General features: G+C 40.1%; 1 protein-coding gene across 4 annotated transcripts in view; it reads right to left on the bottom strand.

Moving 5' to 3' along the window:
* The window catches only part of nlgn4xa (neuroligin 4 X-linked a), a 62,684-nt gene extending 37,302 nt beyond the window's left edge, over window positions 1-25,382 (bottom strand). The window contains exons 1-3 of one of the 4 annotated variants that reach the window (XM_029839515.1): window positions 25,027-25,382; window positions 15,650-16,317; window positions 7,335-7,397 (exon numbers count right to left, since the gene is read on the bottom strand). In XM_029839515.1, the coding sequence (XP_029695375.1) occupies window positions 7,335-7,397; window positions 15,650-16,100 (514 nt within the window). In that variant the 5' untranslated portion in view covers window positions 16,101-16,317; window positions 25,027-25,382. 4 annotated transcript variants of the gene reach the window in all.
* Between the last annotated feature and the right edge of the window lie 2,000 nt (window positions 25,383-27,382).

The following is a 27,382-nucleotide window of genomic DNA, read 5'->3' as shown; positions in this document are numbered from 1 at the left end:
CCATCAGACGCTTTGCCACTCATCAGTCTGACAGAATTTATTTAAAAAGACAAAGTGAGTCATAAAAACAACAATATCCGTTTTTGTGCAGCAACTGTATTTTGGGGTGTTTCTTTACACTAGTTATGTATCACAGCTAAGAAGGCAAGATGCCAGGACTTGTTGAGCATGATGGAGCTGCATCTGTCTCCTCCAACTGTCCTTTGTGTAATATTCAGTAAACACTTCTATTAGAACAGATGAATACATTTATCTTCTCATGGACAATGATAGAATGACAACGTAAGTCTCCACGCAAGTGTGTTTTCGCAATAAATTGGCTGTTGCTACATTAAAATCAGCAGGGGAAATAAATGGATGCATCGTTGTCGTCACATGACCCAGCATTTCAAATCTCCTGCACTATACTGTAAGCATAATTTGAAAGGAGCCATTATGGCAGGCCCTGCAAGCCAGGCTGTCTGGATGTCTCTCAAATGTCACCCAGGATGGGAGCATCTGCTGGGGAAAATATCATACTGAGAGCAAAGACGACCCATCAGTGGGCTGTGGGCAAGAGATATTCAAAGTTAATGGCCTCGCTTCGGGTTTTTCATGTAGGCCTGTTCTAATGAGAGAGCTAGACCTATGTATTTGATACAGACTGGCATAGGGAAAAAGGCTATCGGCAGATTTTGTATAATTTATCAGCGTGAGGCTTCTCCTATTTTCTAGATTCCATTTTCACATCAGGTCGACTCACTTTCGGTTCGGTGTTTTAGTTAAGCTGGGTGACATCGCAACATTGTAAGACACCATCGTGATGCTACACAATCCTAAATTACATAGGACGTAATGCTATGTGCAATACTTGACAGCATATCAAATCAAATCAATCTTTATTTATATAGCGTCTTTTACAATCAAAATTGTTTCAAGGCACTTTCCAGAATCCCAGGGCCTAACCCCAGACAAGCAACAGTGGCAAGGAAAAACTCCCCTTTAACAGGAAGACCTAAAAGGTCTAAAACACCATTTTAATGGATGTGACTTCTATGCAACTGTGTTATGACCAGACATGGTACTGCATGTCCTTTACATGGAGAAGCATACAGGGAGGGTAAAGTGCCCTTCCAGGCAGCACAGGAAGTGTGTGTCAGTCTCCACCTACACATAAGAAAAGAGCAGAGAATAGAGTATGGAATGCAAATGGCAGTGACAAGTTATTAATCTCTTAGAGGGAGGATCAGTGTTGCTAATGTGTCTACAATCACCTTCAGGACTCTAATCTGAGGCCAAGAAAGCCCAAATCTGGATGAGATCCTGGATCACCCCAGTCCGATTCACAGCAACAAAAGCACGCATGTGACTAGTGACGTAGTCAGGATAGTGCGTCACAGTATCTGCCCGTCATCCACTTCCACATTAAGAGATGTGCAGTGGAACCGCGTGGGTGGTGGGTGACAATAACAGAAGAGTGGTGCTATTAAGTTGTCATAGTGCACAACTGATGCATGCATGGCTTCTTGAAGCAGGCTTCAGACAAATCTGTTGGCCTGACTCTCCTTTACACAAACAAGCAGATTGACTGAATGTTTGAGTTGTATTTACACTTAAAATAAATTTAGTTTCAGATATGGACACTTTTTAATGTTAATATGTATTTTTATTTGCATTAAGTTATATTATTTCCATTATACACATGTTTGTCTGTATGTTTGTGTGTTCTCATACTCGCAACATTTTGAGTACCAAAATATGCACTCTACCAGTAAAGTGAGGACATATTTGGGAAGTGCATGGTTTGGGTTGAGGATGGAATTGGGTTTAGATTATCAATCAATCAATCTTTATTTATATAGCGTCTTATACAATCAAAATTGTTTCAAGGCGCTTTCCAGAATCCCAGGGCCTGACCCCAGACAAGCAACAGTGGCAAGGAAAAACTCCCCTTTAACAGGAATTAGGGGGCTAGTTGGGATGGTCTGGGTTAGGGTACAGGGATGGGGGAATGTATTATTTCTATAAAAGTCCTCAAAAAGATAGTAGTGCAAGGTGTGTGTTTGTGTGACTTTGACCCCATTTAACACAGGGGGGGCACACACATTCATGTTTATAGCTTTAAAATCAAAGCTTGACCTAAGTTTAATCAAAAAAATGTTGGTTCTGTGACAGGACATCATTTGCATCTTACTACACTGAACGCACCATTACTGGGGGGGATCCAGTCTAGCTGCAGCAGACAGATGGCCGTGGCAGTCTAAGAGGTATGTTTTCTGGCTGGGGAAAGATCGGGTGGCCTCTGGGTGCCGTCAGCACCGAGTGCACTTAAAACTGAGAATTCAAAGTGCTCTGAGTGCCCCCCCCCCCACCTCTCTCTCTCCCTCTCTCTTTTTCTATCTGTGCTCTCTCTACCCTGAAGAGCTTCCTGGGTGACTGTGCAGTGAATTTGTCCCAGACATTCATCACTGCCACCTGGCCTGGGAGGATAATGTATTCCTCTACCGGCTGTGCAGTCTTGCACACATTACTCATCTTTATAAGGGTGAAAGGGGTGGGTGGTGTTTCATGGGGAGGATGGAAGAGTGGGAGGGTGGTCTGGCTCTAGGGGGGGGGAATATTTGAATTTTCCATTGCTTTCAGCAATTCCTGCAGGTTCAATACAGATGGCATTTAATGGATGCCCCCTCACTATCTCAACCAATGCTGACCTACTGCTCATCAAGAGTAGCACGCTACTTCCTTTGCAAAACCCCCATGGAGTGAGTCAAATTATTGATAGGGTTCTTTCAGTATGAACTGCGCTTAGTATCACATCATGCTTAACCCGCCATCGCACGAACAACTCACTCACTTTATAAAAAATGGAGAATATAGTAAAACGTACTGATGAACTGTGTTCGGGGTGCATTTGCAGTCATCTTATTAAAGAATTTTAGAAAACGTACTCATACTCAGTGACAGACTTAGATTCAAACGTTGCAGACTGACGGTTCTGTTGTGTTGAAGGGCACTTTTGACTGAACACCCACCTATACTGACTTCTTTTTTGTTAAATGTACTGTAATTCCAGCCTTGTTTGCTGTATTTACTTTCTTTGTTTGCACAAGTGATGCTTTCATTATTGTAAATGTTCTTGTTATTAGGTGAAAGGTTCATTATCAGTTTATAAGTGTATTATTTGTATCTTTATGATATTAAATTTGACTGAACTTCTACTTTCCAAGTGCTTACACATGAACTCTTGATAATTTATTTGATTTTTGTAGTGATCATATATGTTCTGATATGTTTTATTCTGTATTTTGCAGGTCAGCCCAACCACATATTTACTCAAGATATTATAAAAATAAATTTATTTTTTTAAGGGTAAATACATATTTAAGAATGAGTGTTTGTTTTCCATTGCCATTTATTAGTATGTAATAAATAAATAAATAAAAACATTTCAACAATGCAACTTATTTGTGTCTAACTAGAAACAACACAATAATTACAAAAGTGATTAACTTGTGTTTGAGTGGTATTCAAAGGGTGAGCCTATTACCAGTCAGGAGCAAACTTCCTAAAGAAGTGTTGTGGGGGTTTAACAGAGAGATTGTCTGCAGAGCTGCAAGCTTTCTCTGCAGCACATGTGGGTGGAACCACAGGGGATCCAAGGGAGTAATTCATTGCCACTGCGGACATTCAAACATTGCGAGTGCATCGATCGCGTGTACTCTCCTGACAACAGCAGGCAGGCCAAGGTTTGGGCACGAACACTCTTTATTCGGACTTTTATAAATCTTCATAGAGCAACAAAAGCTGACGCTGCTAGTTTTTCTACATAGGTTGTATGTGGGATAGGGTTTAGGACTCATATTAAAATTTTGGGTACAATATTACAGATGAAAAGTTAATAAAGTTGCCTTTATAAACTGATGTGATGTATGCAAACATGATGTTATCATACAGTAGATGCTCATCATTATTTCAAGGACAAAGATTCTTATTACATATTGGGACTATTGTTCTTACCCTTTATGTAACAAAAAGAACTGCAATGTAAACTGAGAAGAGGCTGAGCTATTTTAGGATTTTTCTTTTCCAACCAAAAAAAGTCACCAACGGCATTTAATGAAAGTGGGGTTCCCACAAAATGATCATTTTTTTCAATCTAAAGCGATTTTTTTATCTTCATGTTAGAGGCCTCCACAAATGACGATAAACAATAAGACATTGAACAGTTTTGACCGATAATCAACACGCATTGTGATTCTGTCCCACCGACAATCTATGTCATCCTCCATGCCAGAAACATTGCTGCAGAAACAAAGATGTCTTGACTCCGGAATCATCGGCTTTTCCCACACATGACGTATTTGGGCAGTAAATATTAAACTGTCCTTTGTGTTTAACTTTAAGTTTAACATTTATGATTGTTGGTCCCGATTGTAAATCTAGATAATTTCACTCTTGAATATCTTCAGACCACAGGATAATCTTACAAGATAATCTTATAAGACAAAAGATAATTGGGCGTTTGTCATCCTTGTTCACCAATGGCAAAAATTGGGACAAAAACAGCCCAATTATTGTTACGTGTGTAACCAATAGCCAATAGGTAAGAGCCTCCTATTGGATAATTACTGCATGGGCGATCATCTTTCAGCTGGCAATAAGTTATTTAACTCCAACTTATGTCATGGGTTTTTTTAAACAACCATGTTGAAAGACACATCCTGGAGTCATGGAAAAGCTGTTGCTATGTTAAGGCTATGTTATGTCATTTGGTCTGATGAGTCCAGATTTACCCTGCTCCAGAGTGATGGGGCAATAGGGCAAGAACAAAGGCAGATGAAGTGATGCACCCATCATGCATATTGCCTACTGCACCAGCCTGGGGGGCAGTGCTCTGATCTGGGGTGGCTGCAGTTGCTCTGGTCCAAGTTCAGCAACATTAAAGATTGAGGTCAGTTGAACGCATGAATATACTGAATGATCAGGTTATTCCATCAATAGATTTTTTCTTCCCTGATGTCACGGATAATTTCCAAGATGATAATACCAGGATGCATCAGGGTCAAACTGTGAAAGAGTGGTTCAGCCTGAGAGATGCTTTTCACACATGGATTGGCCCCCACAGAGTCCAGACCTTATAACCTCATTGAGAATCTTGGAGATGTTTTTGAGAAAGCTTCATTCAGTGGTCTGACTCTCCCATCATCTCTACCAGATCATGGTGAGAGAGTAATGCAACACTGGACGGAAATAAATCTTATGACATTGCAGAAGCTTATCGAAACAATGCCACAGCGAGTGTGTGACGTAATCAAAGCTAAAGGCGATCCAACAAAATATTAGAGTGCGTGACCTATTGTTTGATGGTGTTTGGGTTTTGTTTAGCCAGGCAGTGTATTTCAGATATTGCTCCTCTTCTCTAATCTTGAACTCGTGCCATGAAAAAGCTCTACTATGGAAGTTAATCCATGGCTATTCAATCTGATGATTTTGTTTCCACCAGCAGGGTTGGCATCTAGGAAATTTCTCGGTGCAATAATCTGAAAGTAATGCATAGCATTTTTATCTCATAAAAAAAAATCATTTTCTTTAGTTTTAATGTTTTGCAAGCTTTATCATTGGTGATTTGGGTCAATTTTCAAAGTAAAACACAAACTATTTTTTATAGTAAACATATACTACACATAGACATACTATACATAGACTATATAATCACTGTCAAAGACAACTGAATAACCAGATGCTCTATTTGTCATATGGTTAATACCTAGATATCTGCAAGAGAACTCTAAACCCATGTGTATGACTGAGCAAACCTGCTTCATACTTGCCATGTTCCAAAGTTGAGACATTTTTAGTTAGGTTTAGGGTTACTTTCTCCAGTTTTCTCACAAAACCGACAAAATTTTTGTTTTTATATTGTTTCCGTCAGCTTGTTGACAAGCACTGACTGGTCGTGCTCCAAATAGCATGAAATGGCAACTGGGTTTACCAAATAACACATAGCAACAGTAAATGAAAAAAACAAAACAAAACAAAAACAGGGTACAACATGAGGATACCGTTATTATTTCTCTAAAAATCAACAGTGAAGCCTCTCTGAACTGAGCTTCTGAACTTTCTTATCCTCATCCTGCCTGGTTGAGACAGATTTTTAGAGCTAATCACATGGTTTTGCTTGGAAACCCTCCATTCAGTACCTTTCAGATATGTGCTTTGGGCCATTTACCTGATGTTTGCGTCACATGTTCATATGAGGCTGATAGTTGAACACCATCCTTCTTCTGCAGCCCAAAAGAATGGTGAAAATTCCCTTCTCTGATTTGACAATTATGAACAAATAGGGCAATAATAGGCCATACTTGTCCCAGCAGCACTTAGAAGGTAGTCTTTTTGACACAAAATAGTGCTGGCTCAAACACAAAGGCAATAGTCCAAAATTTAAAATTATTTGTGAAAAAAAGGCAGCACATTAAAATTACTTTAATTAAGACACACCAGAGTAGTGATAAATAAGGGCAGGATTAAGACAGAGCAACTGAGAAGATAAAATGTTGCAAGGATGTATTAATATAAAATCTATTTAATGTAACCTTAATTACCCATTTTTGGTCCATCTTGAACAGATTTGAGGCAGACGGGACCCACACACATCAGTTCTTTTATATTGGATACAGATTTTATTTTATTATTGTTTTTTCTTTACAAGCTGTCTCAAAACATGCTGAAGAGTTCTCAGTGCAGATCATGTCAAAAACCAACTTCTATAGAGTGACAGCCATTAAACCATCCAATGATACTGTACGTCACAGCTTTCACTGGACAGCTGCCCACAAGAAAACAAATGGCACCCTTAAAAATCTCCCATTTCTTTTTCGCAGTCATCTGTCAGCCCCCACTGATCTCCCAACAGGAGTTTTAAAGATGGCATCAGTAAGATTTCTATCATGCAGGGATGGGAAAAAATGTGGCAGTTGTTCCCAGCGCCACTGATGAACAAATTTCCCTTGTCAAAACAACACGGGTTAGTGTTCATGCTTCACCGAGCAAAAGGAGGGGAAAAAAAGCAAATGAAGAAGAAGAAGAGGGTTGTGATTGTTTTACAATTGTAATTCACCAGAGGAGCAAACGGCATGCAGAGCTGAAATTGGATTTGAAAAAAAGTTTTAGGGGGATCTCCTTCCTGTTTAGACGCCGCCGCCTGACAAAACTGTGTGTGACTCCAAAAGAAAAAAGGTTTATGAGGATAAAAAAACAGAGGGGCAGGTCAAATAAAACTGGCTGAAGAGCTTTATAGTCATGCAAAAATCTCAGGCTTTTTATCTTATAGACCAAAAAATGTTTTTAAAAAATACCTTTGTCACTGTCACCATCACTATTGTTGAAATCAGCGCCTTGTGCCTTGTTTGTGTGGCCTCCTGGTGTTGAGGAAAAAAGTAGAATAAGGGGAGAAATTTAAACAGTGTATTTTGATTAAAGGTCTGGCGTGAGAAGGAGGAACAGTTACATCAGGTGGGTACTGGATGGCAAACGCTCCAACAGTAGCCATGCTACCCTGCAGCTAGTGAACCAGCCACACAACAAATAATGGTTATGAAGATTTCTTACAACCTGTCTTCAAACTCTCCCTTTTCAAACTGAGGGCAAACCAAAAAAATGCAGCATGCTTCCATGCTGCACATTGTGGCTTTGTAGGCCTTCCCAAAACCCACAGCCCCCGCACCCCCCACAGTTTTGCTTTGGCACCAGGACCGATGTAGCAGCACGCTAGCATCTGTATCGATGATCCACATCAGTATCAATATCCTTCTGCTATAAACGTTACAAAACACAGCGATTAGTATGATATATGAGAAACTCTAAAAGCATGTCATTGTATATTATAGTCAATTTCTTACAAGAGATCAATCAAAATGCTGAAGCAATTAAGCTTTAAATGTTTAGACTGACTAATGAGTGATGATTTCTGTTTTTATATGTAGTTACATACTGTTGCTTCTGCATATTTGTCTTCCTAAACTTGCCACAGTAGACAGATGTTGGTTCATTTTGTTACACCCACAGTCCCATTTCTGATTACAGATGCTGGTGATGCTTCTTCCTCAGTGTAAATACCACAATTGTGTGATTCCAAAAGAAAGTGAAAAGTGGGTAGGATTATTTTGGTACTCCTCCAACTTTTCACAATGGAAACACAGATCAATAAATACCACAGTGAAGTTTTTCAAATGCTGTTTCTACACTGTAATTGCAGTTTGGAAGACATTCCAACAGTTTGGACCATACGTCCATGACCTGGCAACACTCAGACCTGCAGGCTGAACCAGTATATCATTCCTTTGATGTGCCACAAGCTTCGCCATTTTTTTTTCAGTGTGCCCAATTGTCTCCAGTTCAGTTTATCTTTATTTATAGTGTCTGTTCCGATCTCTAGGCACTTTACAAAAGCCCAGTCTGATCCGCAAATAAGCAGATGTGGCAAGAAAGAAACTTCCATTTAAAAGGGAGACCCTATGAGTATTACCAGACTCATCTGTGGGACCATCCTGCTGGGTAAAGGAAGACTATGCAGAAGCTGCTTCACAGAAACTGTGTGGGTCAGTGGGGCCGGGCAGCAGGGCAGGGTGCAACTACGGGGTCCACTGTGACCATCTGTGTGAAACCATCTGTTTGGCCTGGCTCACACCAGTCAAGCTCCACAAGGCTTTCTTTGCATTTATCTGTTATACAGTCTTTAAAAAAGATTATCATTTAATTATATGCGCACACCCTGAGATGAAGCTTTTTACTTATTTTACCAATTCTAAACAATGTTTAGACCATGTTGCTACATATTCTATTAAATCCTACATTCATCAAACGGTATTATTGGCTGTTTTCATCATGTATCAGCAGTCGCTGTAATAGGTCTGAGCAGGTGGTGCTGCCAGAATGGCAGATTGGAGAGAGAGCAAGCTCCACAAGCACTAACTAGAGCCATGTCCGAGTAGCCCAAACACACACACACACACACAATCGACTCTTACACTTGTGTCGCATCCTGGGTTGTGTACAGATCAGCATCTGATATGAGGATGGTCTGATGGTGCCTTTAGTAATAACAATAGGAAGAAGTAGAAGAAGAGCTCCATCTAATATCTATCTTCAGTTGGGTCTTCAATCTTCAGATCAATAGGGAGGTCAAAACGTTAACACTCTTCGCTTACAGTACACAAAGCTTTAATTTGTGCTGTGAGTAGTAAAAGGGGGACACTGGGGAGCCATTAGCACACATTTAACCAGTGACACATCCCCTTAAATAAAAGCTATTGGGAGAGACAGAGGTGGAGTCACTGTCATAGATCATTTACTGCCCAACCAGTCAAATGTGGGACTGATAATTGCAGAATTTCAGGATTTATTAATTTTCATTTACCTCACTGGAAAAGAGACATAAAATCAGATTGAATTCATTAATAAGTTTTAATTTAAAAACCTGTGACGAGAATCTTTTAGAAAGAAACTCCATCCAAAAATCTCAGCACTGTTTAAGCCGACAGAGAGCTGGATGACGTAATGAAACTATTAAAAAAGGATCAAGCTTTGGTGAAAAGTATAGCTGATATCATTTAAATCTTTGATTCCTTCAACCTCTCCACAAAGCTTTGGTCTGGAGGACAAAGATTCAAGTAAAACATGCCAGAAATGGAAAGGAGGATGAAGATAAGACTCCTTCAGAACCCATAATTCAAATCTGTTGCTGCATTTCTTTAGGGGTGATGACCGATATCCCCTTTAAGCTGAGGGATCCCTTCTGTGCTGACTGCTCAACTGGCCATGTCCCTTGTTGATGTTTGCATGCAAATCAGCTGGTAGATATTAGAATACTTGTTCCTCACCAATCTGGGGCCGAGCACTTAGCACCTGCTTGTGAGATGGAAATCCAAGACATGTTATTCTAATTCAAACTACACTGACCTCTATTTTTGTATATTTATTATATGACCTCAATGAAATTGAATACTTGTTGATATACCAGCATGTGAAAAAAATCCCTGAAGTAGCTCTGTTAATGTCTCCCAATCCCCCCATAAATGGAAGGGCTTTCTCTCTGCAGTGAAGGTCGAGGGCTTATTCAAACTGTCATTACACAAATGCATGAATCTGATAAGAGGACCGTGGCAGCCAGAATCCAACCAACTGGACTAACACCGCACATTTGATCAACATGCTCAAGGAGAGGAACATGGCTTGACCACATTAGAACAAATCCTATTGATGAATTGATAAGGGTCATGGAGTATTGTTACTTAAGGTGGATGTTGACATCAGTTTGTCATCATTATACAGTCATTGTATAATAATGTCATTATAATCATGACTGGATCCAACTGGGTCCAGCCAAGTTTCCATCAATAGAACTTGCTGTCTTTCTGCATATGTTTTATTAGTTAACTTCATATAAATCATGTGTATTTCATTATATATGTTTCATGGATTTGAAGTTGTATTTATGCAGTACTGGTGTATTTGGTGATTCTTTACTGTGGCTGGGGGTAGAACATTAATGATATTGTGTGAAGTGTGAACCCTTTAAAGCATCACAGTGTTTAAAGTACTTTTATTTGGGGAGCGGCACTAGCGTTGGAGTGTTGTGATCGTGAGTCCATCAAGAGAAGGAGAAGGCACTGGAAGGGGAAAAGCGTATGAATTTCTTTCTGTGCTGATCCGTTTCAACGTCTGACACCTTCATAACATCAAAGACAAAAGCCAAGTGATGCATTTCCGAAGATTACAGACATCAAATGACTCGTCTCTTTTATGGCACAGCCATCGCCTCCCCACTACGACATGTCGCATTCTTTTTTACTCTGTCATGTGTAGGAGAAGCAGAGAAGAGAGCCGTTCTGTGGCAAAGTCAGCTCTGAAAAGTCACCAAAAAGAGTATAAAAAGATTGAAGCACTTTCTAAAAGCTGCTCTATTTAAACGGATGCCATTTTGTAAGAAAAGGCATTGTGTGCTCTCCCATTTTTAGAAGAATCAGAAACCATTATAGCATGTTTTAAATTTCCTCTGATTCATCTCGTTCTTTTTGGGAGGCTTGTTAATGTCTGCACAAAGATCAACTGTCTGTAGCTGTGTGTCACACTAACAACCTCAATCCAGATAATTTTATGCTTGTGAGAGCACAATAAATACCTGGAGGGAACAACATACAAGTCTACAGATACCAGGAAGTGATGATTGGTCTCAAAGAGTATGGGTGGCTGTTGGAAAAGAAAACCGATTTGTTTGAAAACCGCATATAAACGTGCCTTACAGAATAAATCATAACCAATGAGTGACTTTAGCAAACAATAACATTTGTAATTAGGTTTTTGTGTCCTCAGCTACAGCTTTTCACATTTTCACAGAGACAAATTCTGGTATTCAGAGCTGGTGGTAGAACATTCACAGAGCAGCGACTTCTATTACATGACTACTGATGATTTGCACAAAAACAAATCTCTCTGCTAGCCAAAGTATAAAGTTGGCCCTGAACTTTAAATGACTTCTAAGCTTGTCTTTCGCGATTTAATGCAGTGGGACTGTGTGATGACACAAAACTGAAGAAATCTTACCCTAAATAGGCATTGGTGGCAGAAATGAGAGTCTAAAAATGATCTTCCAGCAGACAATGAGTGATAATCTGATTACTTAACAGTACGATGTGGGACAGTATTACCTCTTTAACATCAAACACTGTTTTGTTGAAGGGGATGCAAATGGCTTTGAGCTGAATGTGCACTCTCTAGGCGCAGTTATAACAGTCAGAACAGACCTCGCTGAAGGAAGAAACTCCTCTCTAAATCTCTGCCAGACAATCTTCCATTTGTAAACCAGAATTTTCTATTTCAATAATACCCAACATGCCCCTGTTCCAGCACTGAAAGGGATGTTGTTTTTACCTTTTACTTTAATCTGAACCACTGAACAGGAGTAAGTACCATAAAATATTGCATTTGTTAAGGTATTTGGAAATCTTAAACTATGTTTTAGTTGTTTCAGGCTCCAACAAAAGATTCAGCATTGCATTTACAGTCAAGTAGTGAATAATAATAATAATAACAATTACTATTGCAAAAATTATCTCTATCAGATTGATGATCACTGGTAGAAATGAGGGGAAATGAGAAAGAAAAGCTGAGGTTGTGGTTGAATATACCGGTAATGTAAATTTCCACTGCAAGACAGCACTGAATAGAGAGCTGACTCAGCATCTCCCAAAATTACATAACCAGTAGATGCATCTGGTGCTAAGATGCAAGTAAATAAAACTAAACTGCAGTGGCAGAGGAAATATAGTCTTAGGCCTGCAGCTATTCTTTCTTTCTCTCTGTTTGCCTTGGTATGCCTCATTTTATCTCTGTCCCTTCATGTGCAAAGAGTAGCTATTTAAATTTAAGCTCTCGCTTGCTCAAAAAGCTGAATAATGTCTTTTTTCGGGTTGGGAGCTTGGAATAAAACGCGGCTGCTGCTCCAACATTAAGCTGTTGTTTGATTCTGTGGAAGGGCAAGGGGAGGTAACAAGCCGCTTTAATGCCAGAATGGGTTTTACATTTGAGTTGAGCAGTAAAACAAAACTGCTACATGAAATACCTGCAGTTAAAAGAAAGAAAAATGCACCGAGGCAGCCGCTGTCACCCGGATTAATTTATAATCATAATTATGACTAATTTATAGCTGGATGCCACCTCTCCAGTTAGTCTGCAGGTACAGCAGAGGCAGATAAAACCCATTTTATTGCCTTAATATTCATTTCATACACACTCCTAAATAGACTCTTATTCTCAGCCTTCACATTTCATCCTCTTTTCCTCCCAAATGAAAAGAGCTCTCGGGCATTTCATCTTGAGACAGCCTGCACCTTGTCTGCTCAGCTAATATAGTCAGCAGGAAATCTGAAAGGCTTCTGACAATGCAGCGATCAGAGCATGCTTGGTGCAGGCTGGGGTGGATTTCCTCTTTTGACTTCAACTTGGATGACAAAGAACAGGCATCGCTTAATCTGTCAGCCAACTTGAGATACAGTTAAAACTATAAATCCCTTCCTGATCCTCGCCTGGCAGGATATTTTGACATTACATTCAGATTTCCGAAAAGGCCAGCTCATGGGATATAAAGATGATGGGCAGCAAGAGGAGCTCGACCAGGGATAAACACGTCACTTCCCGCTGAGCTTTTTTTTCAATTCATTTATCCCTGTGTTTCTCTGTTTACATCCTTTGTACACAGAAACTTTATTTTCCAGTGGCATAAGTCACCTAATCTTTTGTGTTCTGCCTTCATTGCTGTGCTTTGGCCTGTTTTACACTCTGATGTGCTTTCAGAAAGATTTCGTCTAATCTCCAAACGCTTCTCACACTTTAAAAAGAAAAATCAATCAAAAAGAGTTTAGCAACAAAGGCTATCTATACTAGTGTACTGGATCACATTTCAGAAAAAGCTGATCTGGTGAAAACCTTTCAGAAAGCTATGGCTAAAAAGTTAATACCAAAGTAATCATGATGAGCAGTTACTAGCATATTTGGAAATGCTTGGAAAAATTCCAATCCCTAACTTATATGTCTCAGTTAATGCCTAATTATTTACTCCTCATTGATTTTGAAAGAATGTTTTATTTTTGTTGAGTTCTGCTTCCTATATCTTATCACGTCTAGATAATATCACGGTGTATAAATACAGCTGTAAAATGAATATAAACTAGTTGGACAAAATTGATAGTTGAAGTTTCTTTTCTTATTAATAAACCATAACATGGAGCTAACTGTTAAATGTCCTAGGCTTCAATTGCACATGTATGCATTTAATAATCTTCATAACATCATATTGTATAACATGGAACTGAAGATTTCTAGTCAGGTTTCCAAAACTAACAAAAACGGACAAAAAAAATGCCCCCAAATTGCATTTAAATGTGCTTGTATTGGAATTAACAGTGTAATGATTTTCCTCTTGTTCAGCTGTGGTTGTTTATCATGTACAGCATTGGCAAATGTGGATTTTAGCTGCTTTCAATATAACATAGATGGAAGGTGTAAAATTCAAAAGTAGGAGGATTTGGAAAAAAGATAATAATTTTAACATTCAGAATCAAATTAACCTTAAAAACCCTCAAAGTGATAAGATTAAGTTGTTCAAGCGTTAACGTGTTGACTGCAAAGGCTTAAAATCAATCATTATAGTGGTTTTCTGTGGTATTTTGTTTTTAATTTCGGTTCAATTTAACATAAAAGGATGGGATTTACGACCAGTATGTTTTTTGGTTGCTTTTTTTGTTTGTTTGTTTTATCCAAAAAGACAACTGAGACACAATCAACCCACAATGCGCTTCAGACCTGTGTAAATCCAAATACTACCTTATACTACCAGTCCTAAACTACCTAGTACGAGTGCAACGGCCAACTAACTGCAGAGCTGTGGAGGGGAAAGAAGGTGAGAAGAGAGAGAGGAGGAAACAAGTGTTGTTGTTTCTGACTGTGTGACAGGAGCTAAAAGTATATTATTAAAAATGCTAGTATCTAAATCACAAAATGAAATGTATTTTTATTAACGTTTCTGTAAATGTACTGTTTATTCCCTTTTGAATGAACACAACCTTTGTAGGAGGCAGACTCATTTGGAGAGGGAAAGAAAAATCCTGCATGTTTTAATCATGTGCTCGAGAGCTCAGACTAAATTTAGCACAAAACTGTCAAGGACCTCAAGCAGACACATGTGGTAATGTGCTTCCATATCTTTGCTGAGACTGTCAGCAGCGCTGCTTCTAAAAAGAGCCAGCCTGCTCTCCTCTGACCTCCAGACACTCCGTGTGCCTGTAGGTGGCCATTGTTGTTGCTGCTGCTATTGGACCTCTTTGACTAAAGTGCTCCTTTTGGGCCAAGTGTCACACGTACTTGAAACCATAAGTGCTCACTTTGTCACAAACATGGGGAAAACATTGTGAATGAGATTCACTCTGAGATATAGTGTGAGACTAGGACCTTGCTGCCTCCTTCTGGTTTTTAGCGTTCCATCGGACAATGGCGGCAAAAGGCCACAAGGACTAAAAGAGCTCTGGCTTTCTTCCCTTTTCAGCAAACCTTTGTTAGGGACTGAACAATGAATACTTATAAAACAAAGATGCAGAATTAAACACATTATTTGAGTTCACCTGAGCATACTCAAAATGAAAATGGCAGTTACATTTGAAAAACAATAAGGTTGGAGCCTGGGAGATCAAGATTCACACTGCAACATCATTTACCAAGCTGAAACTGAAGAATATTTGCTGTATTTGGCTTTGGACATCTTGTCACCGATGTATGTAGATACCTTGAATCTCTTTAAATAGCCTGTTTGGTCCAAAGCCTGGTGTAAATGGTGACATTTTAAGTTTATTTAAACCAAAAAATTCAAATTATGGCATTTAATAATCAGAGAGTTAAATTGACTGTAGCCGTGCTGTACTCTCCAGTCATTTGTGCCTTCAATGTCAGTGTTTTTACTCCAAAGGAAAGTATAAATGTAATGAAAAGGCAATTTCTGGGCTGATGGAATGATTGAATCATTAAAGAAAACCCATAAAAAAAACCATAAACCCATAAACCCATTTTCTGTTATAGAGACAGAAAAAAGAAAGGAGATGTAAAAGACAGTCAAGTGGCTTACCGTCCTCTGTTGGGACATAGATGTTTAGGTAAAGGCAGTCCTCGCTCTGCTCCTGCACGTACGTTACCACTGTATCCAAGTTGGCAGTGAACCACACAGGGAGCATGTCGTTCAGCAAAAAGCGATCCTCCAAGAACTGAGGACACACCGAAGGAAACTGAGTAGCATTCCTGATGCCCGGCCAGGACATCGGTGGCTCCGGTGGCTGGAACCTCCGCTCTCCAGTTGGGGCCAGTGCGTATGGAATCCCCAAATATTGCTCCACTGGGCCCAATATCTCATTGGGCAACGTAACCTTCACTCCTCGTATTTTCCCATAATTAGTGGTGATGACAGGGTGTTGCTGGGCCTGAACAGCAGCCGCACAAAGGGACACCGCTCCAATCCAGAACAGGAATTTGGCCTTCGCCATGGAGCCGCACATCCATAACGGGCCTCCAAAAGCCAGCATCCTCCTCCTGTGCTGAACCTGCGTCTGGTTACAGTCCAGCCTTTTGCCTCCCTTGAGATCCTCTACGTTCCTCTTCAGGCTGTGAGCTGACAGAAAGAGCCTTGATCAGAAAAAGGTATCTTCCCAGAGCTCCCCATTCTGAGAGCCTGAACAGACACAGGCAGCTTTTGGAGAAGCGCTGTCCGAAAATGTCTGATGGGATACTGGGTCAGGTAACCTGAAAAAGCACAGAAAGGGGATCTGTTACAGTCTTGATGCATAACTTATAAGGGACTGGCCTATTTACATCAAGTCCATCCAGGAGCTATTTCTTCACTCTCACTTTATTTCACCGCCTGAGATCAAAGAACATTTTTGGATTACTTTTTTGTATTTTTAATCTTGAGTGCTTTGGTGGAGCGGAAGCTCACGCCTCACAGCTTCAGTCTAAAAATGTTGATTAATTACCCTCTTACTCAAGTAATGCAATTCAAATTCATAATTAAAAGCTTGCGCTGGCCAGCACTGACCCCTTTCTGAAATCAAATATAAATGACAACGCCACATGAATAAATCAGGGCAATTCCGTTAACCTGGTCAAAGAACATGCCAATCTTTCCAAGCCGAATATCCATGTGTAACAAGTGACATTCAAGGTATAAAAGGAGCAACATAAATAACTTACCAAGTAAACAGTTAAGTAGAAAATTATAGATTTTGTATGTAGACTAATATTGTTTTATTATCCTCATAAATTATTAAGTATCTGGATGGGATGAATCCTATCCCAGCGGTCTTCAGGTGAGAGGCAGGCAACACCCTAGACAAGTCACCACCTCTTTGCAGGGCTAACATATAGACCCAAACAACCCTTCACCCTCAAGGTCAATTCCGAGGAGCCAATTCACCTATTCTTGGTGTTTGCTTTGCTACCATGTACAGTGTGACCCTAGACCACTTTCCCTACTGCAGCCGGTTTTCCATGTGTTTGACCAAGCTTGCTTTATTTCTGGAAAATGGTGACTTTCCCAGAGAGACAAGCAGTTCAGCAACAAGCGAGCTATAGGTTGAGCCATTTCTTTTGGCACAACGTGAGCCTAAATCATTAAGAATGTGTATGTGCTGATGCATAATAGCAATGTTATGGTCCAAAACATTTACATACAGTTTAAATGGGTCTTTATGCATCATCATTGTTAAAGTATTTTTCATATGCATTAAGAAAGAGGACATATTTAATGAGTGGACGCGTACCTACAGTCATCATATCTGAAATGTGGAACCAACATGACATATGAAGCAGTGTTGGATTAGTTGGCCAACTAGTTGGAGGCCTTTAAATTAAGATGACATTTTCTGGACATTTTCATGAGAGATGCGAAAATACTGAGAGGATGGATCCTCACAGCATAGATTAAATACATTACTCCACTGGTGGCTACAGCTCTTCAACATCTGTGCTCAGGTGGAATGTTCATGAAGACCAGGTAACATCATAGCTCTCTAACGCAGACAGCAGCCACTCAGAGTTCAATTGATTGACCTTTGGCATGTTTTTTCGCCAAGCTCCAGGTTACATCTACCGGAAGTGCCGTTGGGTATAAACTCCTTCACTGAGATCATATCTATATGGTGTGTCAGATGATAGAAATCATGGAAAAAGCACGGCACGCAGCTTTTTCAACACCTGCTTATGAAAGGATGCTGAGCCAAGATCATTGTATCGAACTAACTGAGGTCTTGCAGCCTCCTTCTGTCACCAACAGGTTCAACGTCGAGAAATGAGGTCAGGCATCGTAGAACCAGAATCACATCTCCACAGCTGCTGGTTCTGAGAAGAACACTGACAGCTTCACTTCAATACCTCTACAGCCATTAGCATGAATCCAGACAAGCTTGAGAGTAGTTTTCAGACTCCATCAACTTGGAACACAAGGAAACATAGAGAGAGTTCTGGCTGCAGACTACCAGCTTGGGGCCACTTCCAGTGCAGGTTCCACTTTCAGAACATCTCCAATGACAGGTCTGTGTTTCCTCTAAAGGCTTCCAATATTTACACAATTTGACTGTCGTTGCTATTGGCTTTGGCGATTCCATAAATTTATCGACCGCCGTCTGGAACTTTTCTCATTTGTTTATCAATGTGTTTGACGACCTACCGCTGTCACAGTTAGTGAGTGACTGTTGATTAATTAAATCAGCGACGAAGCCGCTTCCTCCTCTACATGATTTTATTTTAAATTGCTTCCATGCACTCATACTTCATTTTTGTGGGGTTTGAGACTGGGTTGGAGACCATTTCCACAAATAGTGGTAACCTTAGCTCAGGGATGCCCAAGCCTGGCCTAAGGCTTGTAATCAAGGATATTCTGTCCTTGGGCAGAAAAAATGGGTCCCAAGTAAAAGCAGTTGTGTACTGCAGGGCAAATAAACATTTAATCATGAATGCTCATTATGTATTTTAACCTGTTTATCATTTTGAAAGTAGGCTAATGTAGCTAATATTGACACTTACAGCCTGTGTTGCCTTCATAATAAGGCTTATATAAGGCTTTTAATGTTTTTTGCGGCTCCATGCAGATTTGTTTTTTTGGTCAAATATGGCTCTTTCAACATTTTGGGTTGCCGACCCCTGATCTAGACCTACAAGGCCCACAAAGGTTTTCTGCTCTCCTCAGGTTTTCCAAAGAAATCTAAGATCCACTTTAAGTGTTATACTTTCTATCGATTGTTTTGTAGATGTGTTGTGCATGCACCATTGCAGTTGTCTTCATTTGCTTGTTTGTTCTCTCATGTTTTAACTGCTTTAGCTCTTTCACGGCGAGGGTACACAAAGGGCGACAGCAGGGTATACCCCTGGATGAGTCGCCAGTTCATCACAGGGCTCTATATGAGCATTTGTGGTTTGGTACCTTCCTCAGGGCTACCTGGGCATCACAGTCAATCAATCAATCAATCTTTATTTATATAACGTCTGTTACAATCAAAATTGTTTCTAGGAGCTTTCCAGAATCCCAGGGCCTGACCCCCTACAAGCAACAGTGGCAAGGAAATACTGCCCTTTAACATGAAGAAACCTTGTGCAGGACCAGGCACATGTAGGGGGACCTCCTGCTGATTGTAGGGGGAGAGAGGAGAAGGGGGAGGAGAGAATAGATAGAGCATAGAAATACATTATTTATAAACTGCTGGTAGAGTTGAGTGGGTCAGATAGGGGATCTGTTACAATCTTGATGCAGGTTTTCTGGCATCAACCCCTACTGCAACTTCCATGTTTTATCGAACCAAGAACCCGTCGCTTTGCAGCTTGGTTCCCAACAGACTGAGCTACAACTGCCCCTTTGCTTGTTTGTTGTGACTTTTCGTGGTTTCACACAGCAATAATAAGAAAAGGTTGCGACACAGGACGACTTTGAATCTCCAGATGTTTCAGTCTGACACAATCAAATGGAGACCTTCCAGGGTTGGTTGAAAAAAGAAAGGAAGGAACATCATACAACCCACAGTGCTTTGCAACCAAACACCAATATCACATCCATGTTATCAAAGTTTAACCACAGCTAAAGAAATACGTGTTTATTAATTCATCTCTCCCCACCACATATAACTTTCTACAACAGTTACCCTGGAGCCAGGGTTACACTTCCATGTGCAAATTATCCAAACCAATTGCCAATCACATTTCCCTGCAAGGTATCACACAGACAGTTTATTCTTCGAATGGGAATACCATTGCAGAACAGCAGATGCAACTTCATCCAAAATGTGATGATGACTTTATTCTACAAATACCATGATGGAAAAGAAGCGCCTCTGCAGCTTACAGCAAGGGAGTCACTACCACATTCTAACTCCATTTGTTAAAACTTATTTCCTTTTCCATTTATCATGTGTCGATAATCTTTATTTTTGCTACTGTTGTGCTTTGCAGAACAAAATTTAAAAGGTGACGACAACAGACAAATATTGATGAGTAACATTTAAAGTTAGAAGTCACACAGTTGTCATAACAAGTTCTAATTTGGTCCGCTTACTTGGCAGTTTGTTAGGCTGGTAGACTAATTTCTGTGCTACCTCCTGGATTAGAGCGGATTGCAGCTACACCAAAGACCTTGTCCAATTAGTAGTTTGCGAAGGGTGCGGAAAAAACTTGCAGTCATAAAAATCACCACTAACTATTCTATTATACTCATCCTAAATCAAGAAATGTGTTAAATCTTGACACATTACACAGGTAAAAATCAAATTCACATTAGGTCACATGCCTCAAAATGCCTGTAATAAAATGCATACATTAAATTTGACACACCTCAAGCTGAATGCAAAGCAAAATTGGTGGTTTCCCTTGGTGGTAGTGCACGGCAGAACATTATTTCCAGTCTTAATAGTTATGGCAGGTAATGTGTGTGAATATCAATGAGAATGCATTCTGCCATTTGCATTTCAATCATGATAGAAATGATCCTGTCAGTGTGTGACACCCCTTTATTTGGCACCATAAAATGTCAGAGACACTTTGAGTCATCACAGGTGATAATTAGCTACACAAACATATATGTCATGATGTATTTGTGCACTTTGAAGCCTGTGTCTGGATTGAAAGGTTTAATTCAAGCCTTTGTATTCCCCACAGCCTCATATGATCAAATCTAAATACAGACTGTATTATGATACTGGGATGATATAACATGATGACGCAGATTCACATTTTGGTTGAATTAAATGTAATCTAGGTTTTATAATGCAAATGTAATTATGTGCATTACTGCACATATCAGCCTGGCATAATAACAATAAACTGCCATATTTTCTTTTGTGTAGCCAAAGTTTGAATCATAATCTGAATCTTGATGGGTTCCAATTTAAAATACTGTGCAATTTTCTACAGTGCATCATTTTCAGAAGTACAGAGTATAATTAAACCAAAATGGAAGCCCAAGCTAAAGTACACTGTTTAAGATGTATGGGGTGCCTGTCTAGAAAGCAACAAAATACAAAAGGCAGACAGCCGTGAACTCTATAGGGATGGAAGTAATCAAGTTTGAGGATTTAATAAGGAAAAAAGCAAATCATTGTGTAATCATAGAGGTTATATAATACATTATGACAGCAGTTGAATGCATCAGTATGCTGACAAAGGGCTTCCAAACCTTTCTCCCACACACTTTCCTGATGCTGGAATTCCACCATTCAGTAAGATTCCCATGTGTCAAAGATGGGATTGAAAATAGGTGGAATAGTATTAAATTAACAGGAGACCACTTCTCCTCTAAGCAACTAGGTCTGTCTGTTACCATGAGAACAACCAAGAGCAAAATGTCTTTCAGGAAAAGCAATAAACAACATTAATTTTGAGAATTCAACTTTTTTTTATGAAGGTAACAATTGTCACTGTGTTACCAAGGATGAACATTCTTATATAGAAGAACCCCTTCTTCTCTTTACATGAATGAAGTTTTCACTAAAGCTTTAAACTAATTCTAATGGCAAAGTTTTAAGGTCAAAGTGTAAAATATTAAGCTGCAAGTTCTGGAATCTGAAAATGATTTTTATTTTTTACTTTACTCACTTTAATAACAGGAAGATAAAGCAGCCGGCTATAGAGCTGATTAAAAATTTGAAATTTAAGGTTTTGGTTGACATGCAACAAAACTACAGTATATCAAAAAATATAGATCAACATCCCAAAAATGACACAAACGGAAGTGTCGCCATATCCAACTCTTACTGCTGCTACATGGGGTCCAATTTTTGCTAAACTGAAATCAAATCAGCATCATGAGTGGAAATGTCATTGGTCTTGGAGAAACGCAGGTAAAGGTAAAGATCATTCAGTTGAGTTCTGTTTAATTCATTATGTATTCATTCTGTAACTACATACTACATGCATATTTATACCATAACACAATTTTAAGAAAATTTAAAAAATTCCCATATCTGTCCATTTCCACTCACTTTATTTAAATCATCAGGACCAAAATACTTGCAAGGACGGAAGAGCTACAAGAAACTTTTAGTATTATATTATAAATTTTGGATTGCTGTTATCCCATGATAAAAGTGAACAGGCTTTAGGTTATTCTGGGTAAGCATTGACTTTGTTTTCAATTTAGACTCAAAGACAGGCTTAGATTGGAAATACTTTATAAATGGATTTCTTATCATTAAACAAACCAAAGATGAACCATTTTACAGCCAACATCATGTGCTCACATGGGCCTTGACCACAGATTAGTCTGTGTGTGTGTGTGTGTGTGCGTGCGTGCGTGCGTGCGTGCGTGTCAAATCAAATCAAATCAAATCAATCTTTATTTATATAGCGTCTTATACAATCAAAATTGTTTCAAGGCGCTTTCCAGAATCCCAGGGCCTAACCCCAGACAAGCAACAGTGGCAAGGAAAAACTCCCCTTTAACAGGAAGAAACCTTGAGCAGGACCAGGCTCATGTAGGGGGACCCTCCTCCTGATGGGGGGGGGGGGGGGGGGGGGGTAAAGAGAGAGGAGAGGACGGGAGAGGAGAAGGCGTGTGTGTGTGTGTGTGTGTGTGTTTCTAGTTGTTATTTACTTTGACCAGCTCTCGCCCACTAACATTCCTTAAAGAATCTGCCACTGAAATCTTGTAAATACCATTCTAAATTGTGAACTTTAAAAAGATCACCTGACCAGCTGGGTATAAATATGAGCTTCCAAATTATTATTGCTTTCTTAGAATGTTCCCTCAGCCCGTTCCCACCAAACCTTTGAAAAAACTAGATTAATACAGCGTTGTCTGTGGTGTTGCTAATAAAACTTCCCATTCCCTCCTTCCAAACTTCCATGTACGGTCCTGTTGAGTGTTCTTTATGTTACTAAATATTTTCAGAACTTTTAGATTTATCGATTAAAACAAATAACAAACAACGCAAACCTGTTTTGTCATCATCAGGTATCAGCCCAGTCATCATATTTCCATTCAAGGTTCATCACTCTACCATTCCCCTGCAATTTAGTCCAAATATTCCAAACAGACTTTTTGGTTGAGTTGATATGAAAATTCATATTTTACAGCAATAACTGCCACATATAAACATCTGCAAATTTTTCAATCTAGGACCCCTTTCCGATATCAGCACCACAAAGATTCTGCTTCTGGTGCTGGCCTCAATTTTATGTTGTTGGGATTTATTTAATCATGAGCCACTTCTTTCCATTTTTAGATAATATGTGTAGAAACATTGCAGTTAATTGATTTTGTTCCTCCTTCTTCGCGCAGCATTCCCAAAAGGCAGCAGAATCCTGGAGGGGACTAATTATCTATCAAATTCTCTGAAGGGGGGCTAAAGCCTATCCCAAGTGGCAGAGTAGCGGTCCGCTATAAATAAACAGCTAAATCATCAGAAAGCAGACATTTGAGCATGTCAGAGTTACCAGGAAGAACTGTTGTGCACCGTTGGGCAGGGAGTCCGGAAAAATGCAGAAAAATTGCACAAACCCAAACACAACATGCACCTTGTACCTGCTGTGCGGCGACAATGGAACACTGCAACACCGTGCGACAATGATGTAATAATGAGCGCGTGTAAAGGTCAATAAACAACAGGACGTCAAACTGAGAGCTGATCTGTCTTTTGCACCTCCTGGAGCTCCACTTACACTGAATGTATCAGAAACAAAACTACACGGCTCCCGCCGTTGTACCTGTTGGTGCAACATGCTTGTTTGCATAAGGAAAACTATGGCTAAGCAGTGACAAAAGGAAAAAAAAATATTTCCTGTATTTGCCTGGCATGCTCCCAGGATGTTTTTTTTTAAAACATGTAGGACTGGATTATAGTGTGCAAAAGGAAAATTTTGATTTTAAATGGCATTAGCACATTTTTCATCCACATTTAAACTGCACATCACAGAGGAGGGGTGATTGAAAGGGGATAACCTGGAATATGCACCAGAGCGTTTATTTTTGGGTGCAAACACGCAGGTTCATCAAGGCTGGACGGTTCCAGTATGAGAAAAAGATGGCTCCTTAAGGATGAGCCAGAGGATTTTTTCTTTTCCTTTGTTTCGGGACTGATTTCTGCCCGCACATTTAACAGTTTTTCTAAGGATGTTGACCGACACTTTCCACTTTAACACACGCTGTACTCCCATGGGAGCCAGACTTGCTCAATAGGCCACTCGGAAAATAATAATTTAATCTAGAAGCAGACGTGACATCCCACTCACTCACACACACACACACACACACACACAAGGTCATCCCGTGTTACACTAGCGGCCCTAAGCATGAAGCAGCATGCCATCAAATGAACAAGCAAAAAAGGCATTGGCCACACACGGACACACACATCTTCCGTTTTCAAAAAAATACCCAGATAACAACACCACCACCTTGTGGCTGCTTGGGAAGATGTGCGCACAGAGAAGAAGAAGAAGAAGGGGAGGAGAGGATGATGCTTCTGCAACTCGTTGAGGGGTTAAAAAAACCCAACTAGAACTAAAAGTGTGAAAATGATGTAAAAGCTCTTCGATCTTCAAACAGTGTATTCTCATCCCGCAAACCTTAGAGTAACCGTTAACTTTCAACTTGAGCTTTCAGCGAAAAAATAAATAAAGTAAAACACAATAGATCACCTGTCTGCGCGCAATCATTACGCGCAACGCAGCATTCCGAACTGCGCGATTTCTCACATTCGCCGCTGATTGTTGCAACACGAATTTCTCAACATGTACGGGCGCAAGAAAGAGCCGCGGTTGCGTTCCTCTGTTCTCATTGTCACCGAGGGCTGTTCTGTCGAAAATTGCCAGTGATCCAGTTGACTTTAACAGTAAGCGGAACGCGTCCGTGCGGTCCGGCCATGCGTATGAGCAGGAGGTCAGCGCCAGAACATGCGCTGCTACTGACGTCTGTCTCTGAATTCCGTTTATTTTCTTTAGAGGAGGAAAGCTGTAAACCCCAGCATCACTTACCTCTGCCTCTGTGGAGTCCTCACTCTTTTTCGTGATGTGAAGTCCCGAGTTCTGATACGCGCCACATGTAGAAAAAAAGGGGGAAGCAATAAAGTCCACGTCCAGCCGCTGCAAATCCAAAGTCAGAAGCGCAGTCCCGACACAAGCCAGCCCAACTGTAAGTGTCGGAGCCAGTGTGTGCGTGCGTGTGTGGATGTGTGTGCGGTGGGAGAAAACAGAGATGCGGCTTTATCAGCACATGAGATGTTTCAGTGAGTCATTGCAGAGGCTCTGGAAACGGTGCTGAATCTAATTGCTCTCATACAGCGAGTGTTTTCCGAGGACAAGATTAGTGATAGAGAAACCTCTCTCCCCCCCTCTCTCTCTCCCCTCTCTCTCGCTCTCTCTCTCTCTCTCTCTCTCTCTCTCTGTCTAGCTTGCTATTGGACTGAAATTTACTAAGCCTGCAGCCAATAGATTACCGCATTCTCTCCATCACCGTTAACCAGACGTTAGGTTGTGGGGGCCCGAACATAGAGCTCGGAATCCTGAGCCAGTGGCAGCTGGTTTGGTTTTATTGTCAGAAATGGGCCCCTACTACCTGGAAAAAGTTATTCTTTAAAAAAACATTCACATAGTTCACTTACAAACAAGTCTGGCCTCCGCATGCTGCACCATTGCCAACTTTACAGCTCCAACCCCCCTAAGGCCTACACAGTTCTCCCACAAAATCAGATATCCAGAACTCATGATGATGTCTTTATTACTGGGGGGAAAAACATATTTCCTGTTTTCCAAGCACAGGCATCAATGATCTATTCAATTCACTATAAGTCTTAAAAACCTCAGATTTTGCCAGCTGATGGACTGATGATCTGTTCTACCTTTCAGCAGGTGACCCCTGGGTTGGCCTCCATCATACCTCAAACCGTGACTTAAACTGTTTGCAGAATTTAGAGGCATCTGTTACAATCAAGATCATCTCTAGGTGCTTTACAGAAACCCAGACTGTGACCCTGAACAAGAAACAGTGGCAGTCCCTTTTAACAGGAAGAAACTTTGAGCAGGACCAGGCTTATATGCTGGGCCCCCACTGGGTCAATGGGGGCCAGAGGTCATTATTAGCTGCAGGTAGTTACAGAGAGAGAGAAGCACAACTCTATCTGATAAAGGGTGTTAATTCCATCAAAATCAAAGGAAATAAATGGTTACATGGTGAATTAGTGACCTGGTTGTGTTTTGATCCATGCAGGGCAGTGCTAATAGTGGAAGAACTGAACCAGTTCTGTACGGTCTGTGCTGACATGTTACAGTATTTTCATTAAAGAACAACCCTTTAAATGTCTCTTTACTGCAACAACAAACACCAGCTCCATCACTGGGACAAGACAAAAGGGAATTGCTTTGTTCCCTGTTTTAGATGTTCAAAACCTCACAAGTACGTCATTATTTATTTCCTATATACAGCATTTGAAGCAACTAAATCTCTAAAGTATAGTTTTGTCCTCAGCTGGGCAAAATGTATAAATCAATAACAACTAAGCATAGATCGTATTGTTTATTTAAACAAGTTATTAAGCTTTTGAAAGTTTTGAAAGTACCCAGATTTTAGAGACATTCAAAGACTTTTTTCCTTCTCCCACAAGAAACACCATGACATAACTTGACACAAATATGTGAAGTAATAAATATTAAAAGTGACATTTTAAAACACCTTTTCCCTACATGTAAATGAATTCTAATCTCTCTGGATGCTGCACAGGTGGCAGACACATTCCAACAAGGATGACAAGCTTCTTATACCTGAAACACACTCAGCATTTGAGAACAATTTACCCATTTAATTCATTCCAGTATTCTGACTATTATGGCTGTGACTTTGCAAAGGAGTTCCATAGTACAAGTTTCCTCATTACTCAAACAGTAATCGTCAGGCACATCCCTAAGGCTAGATGGGCAGCCAAGTGAATCTCCCCGGTGATTGTGGCTTAGCCGAAAGTAGAATTAGAAGTGCTCATGGCCCGAACATAGCTTATTCGTTAGGCAGTGAAATCGACAATAGAGTTTAATTTAAGAACTTGTGAACCCAGTACTTTAGCTTCAATGGCTCTTTTCACCCAATCATCTAAAACCAAATCATCTGCATTTGCTTGAGTATATTTTATTTCATTTTGTCAATCTTCTGCACACGCAGCCCCATGCCACAGGTGTAAAATAAACAGCTCCAGGCCATCAGCTGTCTACTTTTACTCCGCTGTGTTGAACTGTTCCCCAACAAATTTTTGACTATTTTCCCTGAAAGGCACATGAAGTAAAAATATCGGTGTCCTGATGCTTTCAGACATTTGGAGAATCTGCAGCCTTTGGGCTCTGTTTT

The sequence above is a fragment of the Takifugu rubripes genome, chromosome 8 (genome assembly GCF_901000725.2).
Source record: "Takifugu rubripes chromosome 8, fTakRub1.2, whole genome shotgun sequence".
Classification (NCBI taxonomy): Eukaryota; Metazoa; Chordata; class Actinopteri; order Tetraodontiformes; family Tetraodontidae; genus Takifugu; species Takifugu rubripes.
Note: the sequence above shows the minus strand (reverse complement) of the source record. Positions and strands in the feature narration are given on the sequence as shown.